Here is a 19,006-nt window from a genome sequence, read left to right as displayed (position 1 = left end):
GCCTATATTGTATGTATCCCCATAGTGTTACCTGTGCCTATACTGTATATCCCCATAGTGTCACCTGTGCCTATACTGTATATCCCCATAGTGTCACCTGTGCCTACACCGTACCCCCATAGTGTCACCTGTGCCTACATCGTACCCCCATAGTGTCACCTGTGCCTACACCGTACCCCCATAGTGTCACCTGTGCCTACACCGTACCCCCATAGTGTCACCTGTGCCTACACCGTACCCCCATAGTGTCACCTGTGCCTATACTGTATGTACCCCCATAGTGTCACCTGTGCCTATACTGTATGTACCCCCATAGTGTCACCTGTGCCTATACTGTATGTACCCCCATAGTGTCACCTGTGCCTATACTGTATGTACCCCCATAGTGTCACCTGTGCCTATACTGTATGTATCCCCATAGCGTCACTTGTGCCTATACTGTATGTATCCCCACAGTGTCACCTGTGCCTATACTGTATGTATCCCCACAGTGTCACCTGTGCCTATACTGTATGTACCCCCATAGTGTCACCTGTGCCTATACTGTATGTATCCCCATAGTGTCACCTGTGCCTATACTGTACCCCCATAGTGTCACCTGTGCCTATACTGTACCCCCATAGTGTCACCTGTGCCTATACTGTATGTATCCCCATAGTGTCACTTGTGCCTATACTGTATGTAACCCCATAGTGTCACCTGTGCCTATACTGAATGTAACCCCATAGTGTCACCTGTGTCTATACTGTATATCCCCATAGTGTCACTTGTGCCTATACTGTATGTACCCCCATAGTGTCACCTGTGCCTATACTGTATGTATCCCCATAGTGTCACCTGTGCCTATACTGTATGTACCCCCATAGTGTCACCTGTGCCTATACTGTATGTACCCCCATAGTGTCACCTGTGCCTATACTGTATGTATCCCCATAGTGTCACCTGTGCCTATATTGTATGTATCCCCATAGTGTCACCTGTGCCTATACTGTATATCCCCATAGTGTCACCTGTGCCTACACCGTACCCCCATAGTGTCACCTGTGCCTACACCGTACCCCCATAGTGTCACCTGTGCCTACACCGTACCCCCATAGTGTCACCTGTGCCTATACTGTATGTACCCCCATAGTGTCACCTGTGCCTATACTGTATGTACCCCCATAGTGTCACCTGTGCCTATACTGTATGTATCCCCATAGTGTCACTTGTGCCTATACTGTATGTACCCCCATAGTGTCACCTGTGCCTATACTGTATGTACCCCCATAGTGTCACCTGTGCCTATACTGTATGTATCCCCATAGTGTCACTAGAGCCTATACTGTATGTACCCCTGTAGTGTCACCTGTGCCTATACTATATGTACCCCCATAGTGTCATCTGTGCCTATACTGTACCCCCATAGTGTCACCTGTGCCTATACTGTATGTATCCCTATAGTGTCACTTGTGCCTATACTGTATGTACCCCCATAGTGTCACTTGTGCCTATACTGTATGTATCCCTATAGTGTAACTTGTGCCTATACTGTATGTACCCCCATAGTGTCACCTGTGCCTATACTGTATGTATCCCCATAGTGTCACCTGTGCCTATACTGTATGTATCCCCATAGTGTCTCCTGTGCCTATACTGTATGTATCCCCATAGTGTCACCTGTGCCAATACTGTATGTACCCCCATCGTGTCACCAGTGCCTATACTGTACCCCCATAGTGTCACCTGTGCCTATACTGTATGTATCCCCATAGTGTCACCTGTGCCTATACTGTATGTATCCCCATAGTGTCACCTGTGCCTATACTGTATGTACCCCCATAGTGTCACCTGTGCCTATACTGTATGTACCCCCATAGTGTCTCCTGTGCCTATACTGTATGTATCCCCATAGTGTCTCCTGTGCCTATACTGTATGTATCCCCATAGTGTCACCTGTGCCAATACTGTATGTACCCCCATCGTGTCACCAGTGCCTATACTGTATGTATCCCCATAGTGTCACCTGTGCCTATACTGTATGTATCCCCATAGTGTCACTTGTGCCTATACTGTATGTATCCCCATAGTGTCACCTGTGCCTATACTGTATGTACCCCTGTGGTGTCACCTGTGCCTATACTGTATGTATACGCATAGTGTCACCTGTGCCCTATACTGTATGTGTCCCCATAGTGTCACCTGTGCCTATACTGTACCCCCATAGTGTCACCTGAGCCTATACTGTACCCTATAGTGTCACCTGAGCCTATAATGTATGTATCCCCATAGTGTCACCTGTGCCTATACTGTACCCCATAGTGTCACCTGAGCCTAAACTGTATGTATCCCCATAGTGTCACTTGTGCCTATACTGTATGTATCCCCATAGTGTCACCTGTACCTATACTGTATGTACCCCCATAGTGTCACCTGTGCCTGTACTGTATGTATCCCCATAGTGTCACCTGTGCCTATATTGTATGTATCCCCATAGTGTCACTTGTGCCTATACTGTATGTATCCCCATAGTGTCACTTGTGCCTATACTGTACCCCCATAGTGTCACCTGTGGCCTATACTGTTTGTATCCCCATAGTGTCACTTGTGCCTATACTGTACCCCCATAGTGTCACCTGTGCCTATACTGTATGTACCCCCATAGTGTTCATATCTACTGTGCCTATACTGTATGTACCCCCATAGTGTCATCTGTGCCTATACTGTATCCCCATAGTGTCATCTGTGCCTATACTGTTCCCCCATAGTGTCATCTGTGCCTATACTGTATGTATCCCCATAGTGTCACTTGTGCCTATACTGTTTGTATCCCCATAGTGTCATCTGTGCCTATACTGTATGTACCCCCATAGTGTCACCTGTGCCTATACTGTATGTATCCCTATAGTGTCACTTGTGCCTATACTGTATGTACCCCCGTAGTGTCACCTGTGCCTATACTGTATATCCCCATAGTGTCACCTGTGCCTATACTGTATGTACCCCCATAGTGTCGCTTGTGCCTATACTGTATGTATCCCCATAGTGTCACTTGTGCCTATACTGTACCCCCATAGTGTCACTTGTGCCTATACTGTACCCCCATAGTGTCACCTGTGCCTATATTGTATGTATCCCCATAGTGTCACTTGTGCCTATACTGTATGTAACCCCATAGTGTCACCTGTGCCTATACTGTATGTACCCCCATAGTGTCACCTGTGCCTATATTGTATGTATCCCCATAGTGTCACCTGTACCTATACTGTATGTATCCCCGTAGTGTCACCTGTGCCTATACTGTATGTACCCCCGTAGTGTCACCTGTGCCTATACTGTATGTACCCCCGTAGTGTCACCTGTGCCTGTACTGTATGTACCCCCGTAGTGTCACTTGTGCCTGTACTGTATTTATCCCCATAGTGTCACTTGTGCCTATACTGTATGTATCCCCATAGTGTCACTTGTGCCTATTCTGTACCCCCATAGTGTCACTTGTGCCTATACTGTATGTATCCCCATAGTGTCACTTGTGCCTATACTGTATGTATCCCCATAGTGTCACCTGTGCCTATACTGTATGTATCCCCGTAGTGTCACTTGTGCCTGTACTGTATGTACCCCCATAGTGTCACTTGTGCCTATACTGTATGTACCCCATAATGTCACTTGCGCCTATACTGTATGTATCCCCATAGTGTCACTTGCGCCTATACTGAATGTATCCCCATAGTGTCAATTGTGCCTATACTGTATATCCCCATAGTGTCACTTGTGCCTATACTGTATGTATCCCCATAGTGTCACCTGTACCTATACTGTATGTATCCCCATAGTGTCACCTGTGCCTATACTGTATGTATCCCCATAGTGTCACCTGTGCCTATACTGTACCCCCATAGTGTCACCTGTGCCTATACTGTATGTATCCCCATAGTGTCACCTGTGCCTATACTGTATGTACCCCCATAGTGTCACCTGTGCCTATACTGTATGTATCCCCATAATGTCACCTGTGCCTATACTGTATGTATCCCCATAGTGTCACCTGTGCCTATACTGTATGTACACCCATAGTGTCACCTGTGCCTATACTGTATATCCCCATTGTGTCACTTGTGCCTATACTGTATGTATCCCCATAGTGTCACCTGTGCCTATACTGTATATCCCCATAGTGTCACCTGTGCCTATACTGTATGTACCCCCATAGTGTCACCTGTGCCTATACTGTATGTACCCCCATAGTGTCACCTGTGCCTATACTGTATATACCCCCATAGTGTCACTTGTGCCTATATTGTATGTATCCCCATAGTGTCACCTGTGCCTATACTGTACCCCCATAGTGTCACCTGTGCCTATACTGTATGTACCCCTGTGGTGTCACCTGTGCCTATACTGTATGTATACGCATAGTGTCACCTGTGCCTATACTGTATGTGTCCCCATAGTGTCACCTGTGCCTATACTGTACCCCCATAGTGTCACCTGAGCCTATACTGTACCCCATAGTATCACCTGAGCCTATAATGTATGTATCCCCATAGTGTCACCTGTGCCTATACTGTATGTATCCCCATAGTGTCACCTGTGCCTATACTGTACCCCATAGTGTCACCTGAGCCTATAATGTATGTATCCCCATAGTGTCACTTGTGCCTATACTGTATGTACCCCCCTAGTGTCACCTGAGCCTTTACTGTATGTATCCCCATAGTATCACCTGTGCCTATACTGTATGTATCTCCATAGTGTCACCTGTGCCTATACTGTATATCCCCATAGTGTCACCTGTGCCTATACTGTATATCCCCATAGTGTCACTTGTTCCTATACTGTATGTATCCCCATAGTGTCACCTGAGCCTATAATGTATGTATCCCCATAGTGTCACCTGAGCCTATACTGTATGTATCCCCATAGTGTCACCTGTGCCTATACTGTATGTATCCCCATTGTGTCACCTGTGCCTATACTGTATGTATCCCCGTAGTGTCACCTGTGCCTATACTGTATGTATCCCCATAGTGTCACCTGTGCCTATACTGTATATCCCCATAGTGTCACTTGTTCCTATACTGTATGTATCCCCATAGTGTCACCTGTGCCTATACTGTATGTATCCCGTAGTGTCTCTTGTGCCTGTACTGTATGTACCCCCATAGTGTCGCTTGTGCCTATACTGTATGTACCCCATAGTGTCACTTGCGCCTATACTGTATGTATCCCCATAGTGTCACTTGCGCCTATACTGTATGTATCCCCATAGTGTCAATTGTGCCTATACTGTATATCCCCATAGTGTCACTTTTGCCTATACTGTATGTATCCCCATAGTGTCACCTGTACCTATACTGTATGTATCCCCATAGTGTCACCTGTGCCTATACTGTATGTATCCCCATAGTGTCACCTGTGCCTATACTGTACCCCCATAGTGTCACCTGTGCCTATACTGTATGTATCCCCATAGTGTCACCTGTGCCTATACTGTATGTACCCCCATAGTGTCACCTGTGCCTATACTGTATGTACCCCCATAGTGTCACCTGTGCCTATACTGTATGTGTCCCCATAGTGTCACCTGTGCCTATACTGTACCCCCATAGTGTCAGCTGAGCCTATACTGTACCCCATAGTGTCACCTGAGCCTATAATGTATGTATCCCCATAGTGTCACCTGTGCCTATACTGTATGTATCCCCATGGTGTCACCTGTGCCTATACTGTATGTATCCCCTTAGTGTCACCTGTGCCTATACTGTACCCCATAGTGTCACCTGAGCCTATAATGTATGTATCCCCATAGTGTCACTTGTGCCTATACTGTACCCCCCTAGTGTCTCCTGAGCCTATACTGTATGTATCCCCATAGTATCACCTGTGCCTATACTGTATGTATCTCCATAGTGCACCTGTGCCTATACTGTATGTATCCCCATAGTGTCACTTGTGCCTATATTGTATGTATCCCCATAGTGTCACCTGTGCCTATACTGTACCCCCATAGTGTCACCTGTGCCTATACTGTATGTACCCCTGTGGTGTCACCTGTGCCTATACTGTATGTATATGCATAGTGTCACCTGTGCCTATACTGTATGTGTCCCCATAGTGTCACCTGTGCCTATACTGTACCCCCATAGTGTCACCTGAGCCTATACTGTACCCCATAGTGTCACCTGAGCCTATAATGTATGTATCCCCATAGTGTCACCTGTGCCTATACTGTATGTATCCCCATAGTGTCACCTGAGCCTATACTGTACCCCATAGTGTCACCTGAGCCTATAATGTATGTATCCCCATAGTGTCACCTGAGCCTATAATGTATGTATCCCCATAGTGTCACCTGTGCCTATACTGTATGTATCCCCATAGTGTCACCTGTGCCTATACTGTATGTATCCCCATAGTGTCACCTGTGCCTATACTGTATATCCCCATAGTGTCACTTGTTCCTATACTGTATGTATCCCCATAGTATCACCTGTACCTATACTGTATGTACCCCCATTGTGTCACCTGTACCTATACTGTATGTACCCCCATAGTGTCACTTGTGCCTATACTGTATGTATCCCCTTAGTGTCACCTGTGCCTATACTGTATGTACCCCCATAGTGTCACCTGTGCCTATACTGTATGTACCCCCATAGTGTCACCTGTGCCTATACTGTATGTACCCCCATAGTGTCACCTTTGCCTATACTGTATGTATCCCCATAGTGTCACCTGTGCCTATACTGTATCCCCATAGTGTCATTTGTGTCTATACTGTACCCCCATAGTGTCACCTGTGCCTTTACTGTATGTATCCCTATAGTGTCACCTGTGCCTATACTGTATATCCCCATAGTGTCACTTATTTCTATACTGTATGTATCCCCATAGTGTCACTTGTGCCTATACTGTATGTATCCCCATAGTGTCACCTGTGCCTATACTGTACCCCCATAGTGTCAGTTGTGCCTATACTGTATGTACCCCATAGTGTCACTTGTGCCTATACTGTATGTAACCCCATAGTTTCACCTGTGCCTATACTGTATATCCCCATAGTGTCACCTGTGCCTATACTGTATGTACCCCCATAGTGTCACCTGTGCCTATATTGTATGTATCCCCATAGTGTCACCTGTGCCTATATTGTATGTATCCCCATAGTGTCACCTGTGCCTATATTGTATGTATCCCCGTAGTGTCACCTGTGCCTATACTGTATGTACCCCCGAAGTGTCACCTGTGCCTGTACTGTATGTACCCTTGTAGTGTCACTTGTGCCTGTACTGTATGTACCCCCGTAGTGTCACTTGTGCCTGTACTGTATTTATCCCCATAGTGTCACTTGTGCCTATACTGTATGTATCCCCATAGTGTCACTTGTGCCTATACTGTACCCCCATAGTGTCACTTGTGCCTATACTGTATGTATACCCATAGTGTCACTTGTGCCTATACTGTATGTATCCCCATAGTGTCACCTGTGCCTATACTGTATGTATCCCGTAGTGTCTCTTGTGCCTGTACTGTATGTACCCCCATAGTGTCGCTTGTGCCTATACTGTATGTACCCCATAGTGTCACTTGCGCCTATACTGTATGTATCCCCATAGTGTCACTTGCGCCTATACTGTATGTATCCCCATAGTGTCACTTGCGCCTATACTGTATGTATCCCCATAGTGTCAATTGTGCCTATACTGTATATCCCCATAGTGTCACTTTTGCCTATACTGTATGTATCCCCATAGTGTCACCTGTGCCTATACTGTATATCCCCATAGTGTCACTTGTTCCTATACTGTATGTATCCCCATAGTGTCACCTGAGCCTATAATGTATGTATCCCCATAGTGTCACCTGAGCCTTTACTGTATGTATCCCCATAGTGTCACCTGTGCCTATACTGTATGTATCCCCATAGTGTCACCTGTGCCTATACTGTACCCCATAGTGTCACCTGAGCCTATAATGTATGTATCCCCATAGTGTCACTTGTGCCTATACTGTACCCCCCTAGTGTCACCTGAGCCTATACTGTATGTATCCCCATAGTATCACCTGTGCCTATACTGTATGTATCTCCATAGTGTCACCTGTGCCTATACTGTATATCCCCATAGTGTCACTTGTTCCTATACTGTATGTATCCCCATAGTGTCACCTGAGCCTATAATGTATGTATCCCCATAGTGTCACCTGAGCCTTTACTGTATGTATCCCCATAGTGTCACCTGTGCCTATACTGTATGTATCCCCATAGTGTCACCTGTGCCTATACTGTATATCCCCATAGTGTCACTTGTTCCTATACTGTGTGTATCCTCATAGTGTCACTTGTTCCTATACTGTGTGTATCCCCGTAGTATCACCTGTACCTATACTGTATGTACCCCCATTGTGTCACCTGTACCTATACTGTATGTACCCCCATAGTGTCACTTGTGCCTATACTGTATGTATCCCCTTAGTGTCACCTGTGCCTATACTGTATGTACCCCCATAGTGTCACCTGTGCCTATACTGTATGTACCCCTGTGGTGTCACCTGTGCCTATACTGTATGTATACGCATAGTGTCACCTGTGCCTATACTGTATGTGTCCCCATAGTGTCACCTGTGCCTATACTGTACCCCATAGTGTCACCTGTGCCTATACTGTACCCCATAGTGTCACCTGAGCCTATACTGTACCCCATAGTGTCACCTGAGCCTATAATGTATGTATCCCCATAGTGTCACCTGTGCCTATACTGTATGTATCCCCATAGTGTCACCTGTGCCTATACTGTACCCCATAGTGTCACCTGAGCCTATAATGTATGTATCCCCATAGTGTCACTTGTGCCTATACTGTACCCCCCTAGTGTCACCTGAGCCTATACAGTATGTATCCCCATAGTATCACCTGTGCCTATACTGTATGTATCTCCATAGTGTCACCTGTGCCTATACTGTATATCCCCATAGTGTCACTTGTTCCTATACTGTATGTATCCCCATAGTGTCACCTGAGCCTATAATGTATGTATCCCCATAGTGTCACCTGAGCCTTTACTGTATGTATCCCCATAGTGTCACCTGTGCCTATACTGTATGTATCCCCATAGTGTCACCTGTGCCTATACTGTATATCCCCATAGTGTCACTTGTTCCTATACTGTGTGTATCCTCATAGTGTCACTTGTTCCTATACTGTGTGTATCCCCGTAGTATCACCTGTACCTATACTGTATGTACCCCCATTGTGTCACCTGTACCTATACTGTATGTACCCCCATAGTGTCACTTGTGCCTATACTGTATGTATCCCCTTAGTGTCACCTGTGCCTATACTGTATGTACCCCCATAGTGTCACCTGTGCCTATACTGTATGTACCCCCATAGTGTCACCTGTTCCTATACTGTATGTACCCCCATAGTGTCACCTTTGCCTATACTGTATGTATCCCCATAGTGTCACCTGTGCCTATACTGTATCCCCATAGTGTCACTTGTGTCTATACTGTACCCCCATAGTGTCACCTGTGCCTTTACTGTATGTATCCCTATAGTGTCACCTGTGCCTATACTGTATATCCCCATAGTGTCACTTATTCCTATACTGTATGTATCCCCATAGTGTCACTTGTGCCTATACTGTATGTATCCCCATAGTGTCACCTGTGCCTATACTGTACCCCCATAGTGTCAGTTGTGCCTATACTGTATGTACCCCATAGTGTCACTTGTGCCATTACTGTATGTACCCCCATAGTATCACCTGTGCCTATACTGTATGTATCCCTATACTGTCACCTGTGCCTATACTGTATGTACCCCCATAGTGTCACCTTTGCCTATACTGTATGTATCCCTATAGTGTCACCTGTGCCTATACTGTACCCCATAGTGTCACCTGTGCCTATAATGTATGTATCCCCATAGTGTCACTTGTGCCTATACTGTACCCCCCTAGTGTCACCTGAGCCTATACTGTTTGTATCCCCATAGTATCACCTGTGCCTATACTGTATGTATCTCCATAGTGTCATCTGTGCCTATACTGTATGTATCCCCATAGTGTCACCTGTGCCTATACTGTATGTATCCCCATAGTGTCACCTGTGCCTATACTGTATACCCCCATAGTGTCACTTGTGCCTATACTGTATGTATCCCCTTTGTGTCACCTGTGCCTATACTGTATGTACCCCAATAGTGTCACCTGTGCCTATACTGTATGTACCCCCATAGTGTCGCCTGTTCCTATACTGTATGTACCCCCATAGTGTCACCTTTGCCTATACTGTATGTATCCCCATAGTGTCACCTGTGCCTATACTGTATCCCCATAGTGTCACTTGTGTCTATACTGTACCCCCATAGTGTCACCTGTGCCTTTACTGTATGTATCCCTATAGTGTCACCTGTGCCTATACTGTATATCCCCATAGTGTCACTTATTCCTATACTGTATGTATCCCCATAGTGTCACTTGTGCCTATACTGTATGTATCCCCATAGTGTCACCTGTGCCTATACTGTATGTACCCCCATAGTGTCACCTGTGCCTATACTGTATGTACCCCCATAGTGTCGCCTGTTCCTATACTGTATGTACCCCCATAGTGTCACCTTTGCCTATACTGTATGTATCCCCATAGTGTCACCTGTGCCTATACTGTATCCCCATAGTGTCACTTGTGTCTATACTGTACCCCCATAGTGTCACCTGTGCCTTTACTGTATGTATCCCTATAGTGTCACCTGTGCCTATACTGTATATCCCCATAGTGTCACTTATTCCTATACTGTATGTATCCCCATAGTGTCACTTGTGCCTATACTGTATGTATCCCCATAGTGTCACCTGTGCCTATACTGTACCCCCATAGTGTCACCTGTGCCTATACTGTATGTACCTCCATAGTGTCACCTGTGCCTATACTGTATGTATCCCCTTAGTGTCACCTGTACCTATTCTGTATATCCCCATAGTGTCACCTGTGCCTATACTGTATGTACCTCCATAGTGTCACCTGTGCCTATACTGTATGTATCCCTATAGTGTCACTTGTGCCTATACTGTACCCCCATAGTGTCACCTGTGCCTATACTGTATGTATCCCCATAGTGTCACCTGTGCCTATACTGTATGTATCCCCATAGTGTCACCTGTGCCTTTTCTGTATGTACCCCCATAGTGTCACCTGTGTCTATACTGTACATTCGTAGTGTCACCTGTCTATACTGTACATACCCCCACAGTGTCACGTGTCTATACTGTACACCCATAGTGTCACCTGTCTATACTGTACATACCCCCATAGTGTCACCTGTGCCTATACTGTACATACCCCCATAGTGTCACCTGTGCCTATACTGTATATCCCCATAGTGTCACCTGTGCCTATACTGTATGTACCCCCATAGTGTCACCTGTGCCTATACTGTACCCCCATAGTGTCACTTGTGCCTATACTGTATGTATCCCCATAGTGCCACCTGTACCTATTCTGTATATCCCCATAGTGTCACCTGTGCCTATACTGTATGTACCCCCATAGTGTTACCTGTGCCTATACTGTACCCCCATAGTGTCTCTTGTGCCTATCCTTTATGTACCCCCATAGTGTCACCTGTGCCTATACTGTATGTACCTCCATAGTGTCACCTGTGCCTATACTGTATGTATCCCTATAGTGTCACTTGTGCCTATACTGTACCCCCATAGTGTCACCTGTGCCTATACTGTATGTATCCCCATAGTGTCACCTGTGCCTATACTGTATGTATCCCCATAGTGTCACCTGTGCCTATACTGTATGTATCCCCATAGTGTCACCTGTGCCTATATTGTATGTACCCCCATAGTGTCACCTGTGTCTATACTGTACATTCGTTGTGTCACCTGTCTATACTGTACATACCCCCACAGTGTCACCTGTGTCTATACTGTACACCCATAGTGTCACCTGTCTATACTGTACATACCCCCATAGTGTCACCTGTGCCTATACTGTACATACCCCCACAGTGTCACCTGTGCCTATACTGTATATCCCCATAGTGTCACCTGTGCCTGTACTGTATGTACCCCCATAGTGTTACCTGTGCCTATACTGTACCCCCATAGTGTCTCTTGTGCCTATACTTTATGTACCCCCTTAGTGTCACCTGTGCCTATACTGTATGTACCTCCATAGTGTCACCTGTGCCTATACTGTATGTATCCCTATAGTGTCACTTGTGCCTATACTGTACCCCCATAGTGTCACTTGTGTCTATACTGTATGTACCCCCATAGTGTCACCTGTGCCTATACTGTATGTATTCCCATAGTGTCACCTGTGCCTATACTGTATGTATCCCCATAGTGTCACCTGTGCCTATACTGTATGACCCCCATAGTGTCACCTGTGTCTATACTGTACATTCGTAGTGTCACCTGTCTATACTGTACATACCCCCACAGTGTCACCTGTGTCTATACTGTACACCCATAGTGTCACCTGTCTATACTGTACATACCCCCATAGTGTCACCTGTGCCTATACTGTACATACCCCCATAGTGTCACCTGTGCCTATACTGTACCCCCATAGTGTCACTTGTGCCTATACTGTACGTCCCCCCATAGTGTCACCTGTGCCTATACTGTATGTCCCCCCATAGTGTCACCTGTGCCTATACTGTATGTCCCCCCATAGTGTCACCTGTGCCTATACTGTATGTCCCCCCATAGTGTCACCTGTGCCTATACTGTATGTCCCCCCATAGTGTCACCTGTGCCTATACTGTATGTATCCCCATAGTGTCACCTGTGCCTATACTGTATGTACCCCCATAGTGTTACCTGTGCCTATACTGTACCCCCATAGTGTCTCTTGTGCCTATACTTTATGTACCCCCATAGTGTCACCTGTGCCTATACTGTATGTACCTCCATAGTGTCACCTGTGCCTATACTGTATGTATCCCTATAGTGTCACTTGTGCCTATACTGTACCCCCATAGTGTCACTTGTGTCTATACTGTATGTACCCCCATAGTGTCACCTGTGCCTATACTGTATGTATCCCCTTAGTGTCACCTGTGCCTATACTGTATGTATCCCCATAGTGTCACCTGTGCCTATACTGTATGTACACCCATAGTGTCACCTGTGTCTATACTGTACATTCGTAGTGTCACCTGTCTATACTGTACATACCCCCACAGTGTCACCTGTGTCTATACTGTACACCCATAGTGTCACCTGTCTATACTGTACATACCCCCATAGTGTCACCTGTGCCTATACTGTACATACCCCCATAGTGTCACCTGTGCCTATATTGTACCCCCATAGTGTCACTTGTGCCTATACTTTACATACCCCCATAGTGTCACCTGTGGCTATATTGTAATTACCCCCATAGTGTCACCTGTGCCTATACTGTATGTATCCCCATAGTGTCACCTCGGCCTATACTGTACCCCCATAGTGTCACCTGTGCCTATACTGTACATACCCCCTTAGCGTCACGTGTCTATACTGTATGTATCCCCATAGCGTCACCTGTGCCTATACTGTACCCCCATAGTGTCACCTGTGCCTATACCGTACCCCCATAGTGTCCTGTGCCTATACCGTACCCCCATAGTGTCACCTGTGTCTATACTGTATGTACCCCCATAGTGTCGCCTGTGTCTATACTGTACTTACCCCCATAGTGTCACCTGTGTCTATACTGTACCCCCATATTGTCACCTGTGCCTATACTGTACATACCCCCATAGTGTTACATGTGCCTATACTGTATGTACCCCCATAGTGTCACCTGTGCCTATACTGTACACCAATAGTGTCACCTGTGTCTATACTGTACATACCCCCTTTGTGTCACCTGTGCCTATACTGTGCCCCTGGACCTATACTGTACGTGTCTCTATACTATACGTAATCTAGTGTCACTTGTGTCTGTACTGTATGTACCTCTATAGTGTCACCTGTGCCTATACTGTATGTATCCCTATAGTGTCACTTGTGCCTATACTGTATGTACCCCCATAGTGTCACCTGTGTCTATACTGTACCCCCATATTGTCACCTGTGCCTATACTGTACATACCCCCATAGTGTTACATGTGCCTATACTGTATGTACCCCCATAGTGTCACCTGTGCCTATACTGTACACCAATAGTGTCACCTGTGTCTATACTGTACATACCCCCTTTGTGTCACCTGTGCCTATACTGTGCCCCTGGACCTATACTGTACGTGTCTCTATACTATACGTAATCTAGTGTCACTTGTGTCTGTACTGTATGTACCTCTATAGTGTCACCTGTGCCTATACTGTATGTATCCCTATAGTGTCACTTGTGCCTATACTGTATGTACCCCCATAGTGTCCTGTGCCTATACTGTACCCCCATAGTGTCACCTGTGTCTATACTGTATGTACCCCATAGTGTCATTTGTGCCTATACTGTACCCCCATAGTGTCACCTGTGCCTCTACTGTACATTACCCCATAGTGTCACCTGTGTCTATACTGTACCCCCATATTGTCACCTGTGCCTATACTGTACATACCCCCATAGTGTCACCTGTGCCTATACTGTACACCAATAATGTCACCTGTGTCTATACTGTACATACCCCCATTGTGTCACCTGTGCCTATACTGTGCCCCTGGACCTATACTGTACGTGTCTCTATACTATACGTAATCTAGTGTCACTTGTATCTGTACTGTATGTACCTCTATAGTGTCACCTGTGCCTTTACTGCACATGTCTCTATACTATATGTAATCTATAGTGTCATGTGCCTATACTGTATGTACCTCTGTAATATCACGTGCCTGTACAATACGTACATCTATAGTTTTACTTGTTTCTGTGCTGCATGTTCCTCTATGTATGATGTCACTTGTGTCTCTATACTGCATATACCTCGATGATGTCACTTGTCTGTACTGCATATACATCTATGATGTCACTTGTGTCTCTATACTGCTTATACCTCTATGATGTCTCTTGTCTCTATACTGCATATACCTCGATGATGTCACTTGTGTCTCTATACTTCATATACCTGTATGATGTCACTTGTGTCTCTGTACTGCATATACCTCTATGATGTCACTTGTTTCTCTATACTGCATATACCTCTGTGATGTCACTTGTCTCTGTACTGCATATACCTCTATGATGTCACTTGTGTCTCTATACTGCATATACCTCTATGATGTCACTTGTCTCTGTACTGCATATACCTGTATGATGTCACTTGTCTCTATACTGCATATACCTCTATGATGTCTCTTTTCTCTATACTGCATGTACCTGTATGATGTCACTTGTCTCTATACTGCATATACCTGTATGATGTCACTTTTCTCTATACTGTATATACCTCTATGATGTCACTTGTCGTGTCTCTATACTGCATATACCTCTATGATGTCACTTGTGTCTCTATACTGCATATACCTGTATGATGTCACTTGTCTCTATACTGCATTTACCTCTATGATGTCACTTGTGTCTCTATACTGCATATACCTCTATGATGTCACTTGTGTCTCTATACTGTCTATACCTCTATGATGTCACTTGTGTCTCTATACTGCATATACCTCTATGATGTCACTTGTGTCTCTATACTGCATATACCTCTATGATGTCACTTTTGTCTCTATACTGCATATACCTCTATGATGTCACTTGTGTCTCTATACTGTCTATACTGTGCTTCTAAAAAAAAAAATGTTTTACCCGCCAGCTCATGGCACAATGCATCATTTTAAGTCCTGTACTGGGCACATCTGATTATTGATTTTGAGAATAAAATAGTTGACTGTAACTCAGTATACAGATTATATTTCACCACTTTTATCTCGCAGGTTTGTCGGCTCGTCTGGGACCATTACCATAAAATGTAAGGATTTGCGTATAATCCAGCTGGAGATAACCGGTATGGATGAATGTCTGAACGTTGCTAATTCAATTGAGGTAAGACGGAGCAATGCGTATGTATAAATATACTGCTCTTCTTGATTCTTTTATAGTGAAATATCTTATTTCAGTCATCATTTCCTTGTATGTGTTTCCCTACTCTACTGACCACTGTAGACCGTGCGTACCACGTGCCTCTCTTTATGGCGGCCATCTTCCCAATAACTAATGGCCGATTCCATCAATACGGGTAAACTGGTCGCAAAGAAACTAACATAAAATTGCAAGATTTAAAAATGTATAAAATTGTGCACATCAGTGACCTTGCTGTGCTCTCCGCAGGCCTTATCCACTCTGGACTCTACCACGCTGATGTACCCGTTCTTTTACCGGCCGATGTTTGAGGTGACGGAGGACGGCTGGCATTCCTTCTTCCCCGAACAAGAGTTCGAACTGCTCAGCGCAGAGGTGAGTCGGCCGGATCTGAACAGGCTGCAAATTCAGGTTTCCACAGCTGATTATCAGATTCCAATGATCATCCAGTATAAACGAAGCCTTTATCATCCTCCTTCCCTCGGCACGCCAGTAACACATGTTTTGTGACGCTCCTCATTTTATCAGGGGAGGAGCAGCCGAGAGAGAGAGGAGGTCCAGGCCTGTTGTGATGTTTTAATTCAGCAAGGATATTTTTGAAATTTCTCGTAATGATTTTTATTAGATCGTGGGGAAACTTAAATAATGTGATGAATATGCCGAAGTGCGGGTTTTCTGATTTTATTAGTTCATTTTTTTTTTATTTGATAAATACACCTGGGAGTGTCTGCACCACAGCAAGAACCTACAGGATCTATACATGACACAATGATTCTGTGATCTTGCAAGGAGGAGAAACATTATTCAAGTATGTACATGTGGCTGTGTGTATGTGTGTGTGTATGTATGTGTGTGTAATATATATATATATATATATATATATTTATTAATGGTGGGTCCATCATGGCCTGCTCCTGCACTGTTTTCTAGAGATTAGGCAGCTGAGGAGCAGTGTGGTAGAAGTGGAAGGAAACAGTAGATAATATGGAAGATTAGCCGCTCACATGTCAAAGAAATGTTAAATGTATATAAATATCCAATTCAACATCCTGAATGTAGAACACATGATGGACACTGTCTGGAACTGTCATATATTGTGATTAAACATGGAAGTTTACCCCTAAACCTGTGCACTGTCTTGATTAAAGGCGCGGTGGGGATCATCCTCACGTGTTTCTACAACAGCTGCGACACTAAGATGGGTGGTCTGTGCTGGGTGGGAGTCTTGTGACATGGTCCGGTCTCTGTTGTACCCTCTCCATTGTTGGAAGATACATATCTGGGTGGAATGGATGAGGGCATCACTGTAGCAGGGTATCAGGACAACCTTTTACATTCCTTTTAAACCTGCGCACTTCATACATGAGCTAATCTGCAAAGTCTACGTCAGCCGCTGCTCAGGTGCCTGTACTTTAATATTCTGCGTCTTCCCTGCAAGAGTCCGGCTGTTGCTGACAGATGCTGCCGGACTGATGCTAGATTGGAGGTATAACAGCCCGTAGCTCTATCACATCATTCTGCAGTAGCTCTATACATCAGGATGAATATGGGATGCCGGCGCTCGGGATCTTGGCGGTCAAAATCCAGATGCCAACATCCTGACAGGGTAAGGATACAGACACTCGTCTGTCAGTATCCTAATCCTCCCCTCTCCCTACTCCTAACCTTAACCCTCTTTCCCTGGTGCATGAAACCTAACCTCCCTCTCCCTACACCCTCAACCTAACCCTCCCCCCTTAATGTCTAACCCTCCTCCTTATCCCTAATCCTCCCCCTAGTGCCTAACCCTCCCCATCTCAATACCCCTAACCTTAACCCTCTTTCCCTGGTGCATGAAACCTAACCTCCCTCTACCCCACACCCTCAACCTAACCCTCCCCCTTAATGTCTAACCCTCCTCCTTATCCCTAATCTTCCCCCTAGTGCCTAACCCTCCCCCTCACCCTACCCCTAACCTTAACCCTCCCTCCCTGGTGTCTAAACCTGACCTCCCTCTCCCCACACCCTCAACCTAACCCTCACCCTACTCCTAACCTTAACCCTCCCTCCCTGGTGCATAAAACCTAACCTCTCCACACCCTCAACCTAACCCTCCCCCCTTAGTGTATAACCCTCCTCCTTATCCCTAACCCTTCCCCTAGTGCCTAACCCTAACCCTCCCCTTCTCCCTACCCCTAACTAACCCTCCCTCCCCGTTACCTAAACCTATCCTCCCCTTTAATGCCTAAACCTAACCCTCCCCTCTTAGTGTCTAACCCTCCTCCTTATCCCTAATCCTCCCCCTAGTGCCTAACCCTAGCTCTCCCCCTCTCCCTACTCCTAACCTTAACCCTCCCTCCCTGGTGCATAAAACCTAACCTCCCCACACCCTCAACCTAACGCTCCCCCCTTAGTGTCTAACCCTCCTCCTTATCCCTAACCCTCCCCCTAGTGCCTAACTCTCCCTTTTAACCTTAACCCTCCCTCCCCGATGCCTAAATCTAACCTCCCCCCTTAGTGTCTAACCCTCCTCCTCATCTCTAACCATCACCCTAGTGCCTAACCCTAACCCTCCCCACTCCCTACCCCCTAACCTTAAACCTTCCTCCCCTTTAGTGCCTAAACCTAACCTCCCCTTCCCCACACCCTCAACCTAACCCTCCCCTCTTAGTGCCTTACCCCTCCCCCTAACAACGATACTTACCGCTGGGATGCCAGCGCGGGGATTCTGTCAAGGGTCGGTATTCTCAGAGCCAGCATCTTGACTGTCTGGATACTGAATGTATCCCCTATAGATCATCTGCAAGTCCTGTTATTGCGCAAAGCCGCTAAGGAAACATGTCAGGTAGGATGTAGGTGCGCTGTAAGTTATTCTGTTACTTTGTCCTATTAGCAGCAGATGTATTTTTATCTGTAAAGTGTTTTTATATCTTCTCATTGGTACTGCATGTTGTTTTCCCCCGGTAACTGTATATGCAGACCGTGGTCTTTCAGCGTGCGGTACATGTATAGAAAT

General features: G+C 45.7%; 1 protein-coding gene across 1 annotated transcript in view; it reads left to right on the top strand.

The window, feature by feature from the left end:
• MTMR9 (myotubularin related protein 9) overlaps positions 1-19,006 on the top strand; it is a 64,201-nt gene that overhangs the window by 18,500 nt on the left and 26,695 nt on the right. Inside the window, exons 2-3 of the mRNA XM_088447543.1 lie at positions 15,867-15,975; positions 16,261-16,386. Of these exons, the coding sequence (XP_088303669.1) occupies positions 15,867-15,975; positions 16,261-16,386 (235 nt within the window). The remainder of the gene's footprint in view (positions 1-15,866; positions 15,976-16,260; positions 16,387-19,006) is intronic.

Source organism: Taudactylus pleione, unplaced genomic scaffold, assembly GCF_031769625.1.
Source record: "Taudactylus pleione unplaced genomic scaffold, aTauple2 ptg000434l, whole genome shotgun sequence".
Classification (NCBI taxonomy): Eukaryota; Metazoa; Chordata; class Amphibia; order Anura; family Myobatrachidae; genus Taudactylus; species Taudactylus pleione.
Note: the sequence above shows the minus strand (reverse complement) of the source record. Positions and strands in the feature narration are given on the sequence as shown.